Source organism: Doryrhamphus excisus, linkage group LG9 (assembly GCF_037039965.1).
Source record: "Doryrhamphus excisus strain RoL-2023G ecotype Guam linkage group LG9, RoL_Dexc_Guam_v1.1, whole genome shotgun sequence".
NCBI lineage: Eukaryota > Metazoa > Chordata > Actinopteri > Syngnathiformes > Syngnathidae > Doryrhamphus > Doryrhamphus excisus.
The window spans coordinates 4,175,420-4,181,212 of NC_136365.1; the positions used below are offsets into that span (position 1 = coordinate 4,175,420).

The 5,793-nt window shown below is 40.1% G+C and overlaps 2 protein-coding genes across 2 annotated transcripts; both read right to left on the reverse strand.

Annotated features, from left to right (window-relative positions):
* Positions 1-469: 469 nt before the first annotated feature.
* Positions 470-2,503, reverse strand: atp5pd (ATP synthase peripheral stalk subunit d). Its single transcript, XM_058078665.2, has 6 exons — positions 2,381-2,503; positions 1,614-1,744; positions 1,189-1,285; positions 1,035-1,106; positions 754-816; positions 470-652 (listed from the first exon to the last, which is right to left on the reverse strand). The coding sequence occupies exons 2-6, from the start codon at positions 1,733-1,735 to the stop codon at positions 521-523; spliced, it is 486 nt and encodes a 161-aa protein (XP_057934648.2). The 5' UTR covers positions 1,736-1,744; positions 2,381-2,503; the 3' UTR covers positions 470-520.
* A 679-nt stretch (positions 2,504-3,182) lies between these two features.
* On the reverse strand, positions 3,183-4,791 carry LOC131133928 (homeobox protein MSX-2-like). The gene is made up of 2 exons (XM_058078973.2): positions 4,322-4,791; positions 3,183-4,086 (listed from the first exon to the last, which is right to left on the reverse strand). Exons 1-2 carry the CDS (start codon positions 4,692-4,694, stop codon positions 3,671-3,673), a joined length of 789 nt encoding a protein of 262 aa, XP_057934956.2. The 5' UTR covers positions 4,695-4,791; the 3' UTR covers positions 3,183-3,670.
* Positions 4,792-5,793: the final 1,002 nt, after the last annotated feature.

The following is a 5,793-nucleotide window of genomic DNA, read 5'->3' on the forward strand; positions in this document are numbered from 1 at the left end:
GCGTGGATAGGGAAGGGGTAGGACATCGCAACCTTAACTATGTAAATATAACCTTATTGTCCAATCACGTTTGAGGGATAAGTTCTGTCGTTTGGCAAATGGGTAAAAAAAAAGAGCATAATTGACAGCTACTTTGGCCTATTACACGAGAGAACGCTTCCTGCAGTGTTACAGTAGTTCGATAAAACCTGACGTTTTGGGTTTTTATCAATCATGACATGAATGGCTTGTTACTTTAGCATAACTCCAATTGGGAAATCGAAACTATTAATTGAATTAGGAAATGTATTCACATCATCATCATTTAACCAAAAATGGGATAACATTATTACAAAAGGTATCTTTAAGACATCAGACAACACCGTTTTAATACTGCCAACTATGAAAGTCAAGGTCACATCTTTACTCTATTTGACTTATATTTCCTATATACAAATTATACACAAGCACACACAAACAATAATACTCATTTTGTTTCATTTAAAATATGTTTTTAATGTGAGGTGAGTATCTTATAGAATTACAGGTCAGCAATGGGCTTGTGGGGCCAATATGGATATTTGACCATGTCCAACTTAGTCTCAGGGAAGACTTTATTGAGATCTTCAATCGTCATCTGGTCGAAGGGGATCATATTGTTAAACTTTTCCAACTGTGAGCACATGAGAGACATGAAGAATAGTTGGATTAGATCCGAAGGATTTATTCATGACACTATTTATGGATTTTGGCAGGAAAGCCAACTATTCTCACCTCTTTCTCATACTCAGCGACACGGGCCTTTGAGCTTTCCACATATGCTGTGGCATCTGCATTCTGGCAGAGTCAAATAATTGGAAATGATGAGAAAACAAGAGCATGTCACATAACTTGGAACAATCTTGGAACATTAATCAAACTCGATGCTTTTAGTTGTACAGTTTTCTCAATTGTAGGAACCCGCAACTCACACTTTTATCGTAATTACTAAAAACACCTTTTCTAATAGAGTAAGTAGATTTTTAGTGCATGCATCTTTTGATGTAAAAACTTACAGCTTTGACCTCCTGGGCATTGATAGCGCTTGTCTCTGTATCAACAGGTGCAGGGATCTGCAAAGCTTTGAACTGTTTAAAAAATAGCACAATGAACTGTTATAATAACACAGCTAGGTTCAATGGTTGCAGACAAGAAAACAAGTCCTTGTACCTTCTTTTCAAACTCATCAACCAGCCCCGCTTTGGCCACAGTGCTCCTGTAGTAGCTCCAGTCAACGGCAGGTGGAGACTCTGGCAGTGAGGACAGTCTGGGAATAAATTCAAATGACAATATCAATGTGGGCATTTTTACAAACATATGTGTTTGTTGTCAAGGAGAGGCATGGGAATTAGTCATAAGATTCATGGTAAAAATATTTGTGAGGAGTGTTTGCACAAACATAAAAACTATCTATGCTTAGAAGTAATGCAAACAATCATTGTGTGTATGCATCACATACAGTCCAAGTTACCCGATTAGTTAGTTAACAACATTTACATAAGTTGTAATTTAAACCTTTACAAGAAACGAAAGCCATGTTCATCTGCCTATCATGATGAGGTGTATGCCAAGGTTTTTGTTGGTGTATAGCTAACTTTGCTGCAATGGCATCACTGCGGGTCTTCAAGGCATTGAACATGCCCCTCTGGTTGGGTGGGATACGCTCAGCAAATGCCGCCCAGTCAAGGGCCTTCACAGCAAAACGGCGGCTTGCCATCCTGAAAATCTGAAAAGATACAAGAAATGTCAAAAGCCTTTCAGGCCAGTTACAGTGAATGTACATATATGTACATATAATTGTGTGATGTACATTGTGGGATTTCTTTTGAGGGGGGTTGCTTGCCTTTGTTCATTGCTGTGTTTTTTTCTTTCAAAAATGTGACAATATTGTTAAAAAGTATAAATTTGACCATCACGCTTAGAGTTTAACGCTCACAATGTGCACTTTACGATGCTCCATTCAGAGTTGCAGTGGTTCAGCACAAGTGTGTTCGTCAAAATACTACGCCAACGAGCTATTATATATTAGCATGCCAGAATAGCGACAGATGCGGTCCTATAGCATTTTGGAAACCTACGATTCTAAATAAACAATTAGTACATTTACATCCATACCACATTTCAAACGTCGTCCTTGACGTGAAATTGAAATTCGGTGCAAAACTAACTGGAAGCTAGCTAGCACTGTTAGCTTACAAGCCAAGGTCAGAGAAGACCTTTTCTAAAGTCTAGGATTCCGCCAAGAACAACTCACTATGACCTCAGGTTTATCACCTACGAGAATTCAACAGTTACATTTACAGACACACTCTCTGTTTAAATGAAATATCACTATTCCATTCATTAGATGTTGTGCACTTACCTCGCTTCGCCCAAGAGTCTGACAACCGAAAAGCGGAAGTGCTTCTTCTAATAACGAAGCAGGTCTACAATGAATGAGCTATCGGCCTCTGCTGGCCAGATGGAGCAACTACAACACAGCGTTCTCACCAACACACAGCAAGAAGACCTTGCAGATGATGTGTTTTTGCAAATTTAAACTCGAGTTTATGAACCAGAATAAGCATTACATGAATCGGTATATTACAGTACTTTGTTATGAATTACTGTGTATATTAAAATGTTAATACCACTGGGCAATGCCAATTCCATATTCAGATATTGTTTATGCTGTTGAATATTGTCAATTGCACTACGACATGGACGTATCAGTTTTATTGCTACGTGTGATTTTCTTGCGGTGTTTCTAACAAGTGTGGGAAAATATATAGAATTATTGCAATACAATTATAAGTATGAATGATATACGTACATTTTAAAAATATATTCTGGTCTTAAAAAATCTGTTTTTATATAATTTCAACATCATCTTGCTCTAATTTATGTGTCTAAAGATTTTGTCTATGAGAAAGATGCACATTTTTAAAGGCAAAGTGTGCAAATACTGTAGCTAATAGATGATTTGCATACAATTTATAATTTACTAATGGTTCAAAAGCTGACATGTGTTGTCTATTGCTTTGAAAATCAATTTAAGGCGAATCAAAGTCCAGCCCCTGAACAGGAATATATATGATAAAATTATGCAATAATATTAAAACACAAAACAGATTCAGATTTATACGTTTATTTACACATTACTATAGATTTCATAGAGAGGTGTACACAGTACAAATAGAAATGATATTCAATAAATACACATTTCCTGCTGTGAAATTGCAGGACTTTACGCTACCCTTTTTACTTACTTACAAAACCCCTTAAAACTTTATTTATCGTCCCAATAAAAGGCCACAATGTGAAAGTCACGAGTCTGATTTATATGATAGAAATTTGCTGGCAAGAAAACTGTTGCTGGTGAGAAGAAACACTTTAAGACACGATACTTGCTTTTTATTGCAGCTGATAAATAACCTGACTTTAATATTCGTATTTCAAGATTGTGAATCCAAAGTAAAACAAGTATGACTTTTTTTTTAATCCTGCAGAATGCTATAAGATATTATTTTCTGTTTTCGAGGTAAGAACATTCATCATACTTCAAAGTATAAAAATAACAAGTCTTTTCCAATTTGGAAAGGACTTATTGTGCATTTAAGTGTTTTGCAACCACGTCCAGAAAACATGTTTCTTATGAATGCACACAGTAATACTAAGACAAATAGTACATCCCGTAAGTGACAGGTCCACCAAATAGTCCTGGGACCGGCAGACTGGGCCTGGGGAAGGGGTTTGAGGGTGCCCATGCCGGAGAGCCCTGCATGTGCGCATTGAGGGGGAAAGGCAAGGCGAAGGCGGACAGGACTGGCTTGGAGGCCAGTTTAAACTTTTCCAGCTCGGCTTCCTGCAGTCTCTTGGCCTTGGCTCTGCGGTTCTGGAACCAGATCTTCACCTGGGTCTCCGTCAGGTTGAGGGAGCTGGAGAACTCGGCTCTCTCGGCGATGGAGAGGTACTGCTTCTGACGGAACTTACGCTCCAGGGCCAGCAGCTGAGAGGTAGTGAAGGGCGTGCGAGGTTTCCTGTTGTTTTTGTGTTTCCGTAAAGTACACTGAGTTGGACTTGAGCTACCTTTGAAACAAAGGCAATTATTTCATGATTTAATGTGAAAATACAGTCAATTCAAAACAATGAGCCTATATGTGTTTGTATACATTTTGAGAGCAAGTGAATAAATGTGTGTTTTGCTGAAACGCAACACCAAAGTGCGTTATAAGTGTTGGAGCCATTTTGGGGGCTATATGCGTATTTGTACCAACGTGTCGTTGTTATTATTGACAGTATTGTAGTATTGGCATTCACTTACGAGAGTTAGTTGAGAAGGAGTTCGTCTGGAACCAAGTGCTCTGCTCTTTATCGCCAAAGTTTGGACTACTGTCCTCCGTGGAGCTAGAGCTGCTGCTGCAAACGGACTCTGCGTAAAAAGTCTTTGGAGAGAAGTGCGCGCTCTTCCCCGCGACGGGATTGTGCGTAAGCGCAGCCGAGTCGCAAGCGGGCAAAGAAGTCCGACAGGTGCTCTTCTTGGAAATCAAAGACTCGACGCTGAACGGGAGGAAGCGTCTGTGGTGATCGTGTGCCTTCTCCGTCGTCGGCACGTCCCCATGTGCCTCGGTTTCCGTCTCCTCCTTTGGATGAAACACTTTAGCGTCTTTGGACGGCGAGTCCTGTGCTTGATTCATTGTAGAAAGTATAGCGATTTGGCCATGCACCTCCTGGTGGCCCGCGACGAGGAATGGAGTGGGATGATACGCTCGCTGACCGATGCGTATCTCACACTTTAACTTTTACGCACAGGACAGCGTCTATAAGAGGAAGGGGTGTGTTCCCACTCCTCGGCCCCACCAATCAGCTTGGTAATTTGGGGGGGTCAAAGCGCGGTTTTGATTGGCCCACAGCCTTCTAAGGAAACATCAAGAGGCCTTTGAAAGGAAGGAGTAGTTCATCATACAGACCCCATGCTGCGAGAGGCCATTCATACCCCTCACAAAGTAGCTTGAACCAATTTTAGCGTAATTAACCAGTGGGCAGGACTCTCTAGAACAGAGGTGACCAAAGTGCAGCCCGGGGGATATTTTTTGGCAGACAGCTCATTTTTTATTGGCCCTGGCATATTCAAAAAAAGCAATGTATTTATTATTATCGAGATATATTATTAGATATTACAGTGATCTGCTTAGTCAGCAAAACACAAAGCTAAGATGTTGATGTTTTTTGTTTAAATAGCTAAGCATGACCTACACTGGATTGGTTTTAGCATCTTTAAAATGTATCAAAGTGGCCTCATCATCCTTAATTCTTTCTATATGCGGCTCTCGCTGGAAAAAATTTGCACGCATTAGTGCGACTCTTAAGGTGTCACACAGCTACACAGACTGGCACTTGTTACATAATTTATCTATGCTATAACTAACATATACATGGGTTGATTTTAGCCTGTTTAAAACATGTAAAATCTCACTGTGATGGCCCCTCAGTGGAAAAGTTTTGGAGCCCCCATCAGCACCACTGTTCTATTGTAAGCTGAGTAACAACTGAACACAATCATGTCTAGCGTCTATATCAAAGCCATCAAAAAAACTGCATAAGTGAATAGCATCAGGTGCCCACTGTGGCAATAAAATGTTTTGGTTTGGTCAAGTTGAGTAAATAAAGCTCCCTTTTAAAGTGAAAACCAACTTAAACGCGTCTGTGAGAGTGATGAGGTGCACCGATTGGGTCAAACACGCAGCATCACAGCAATTAAAGGCCTGTCACCATCCTTTCTGCCTTCACAATGGC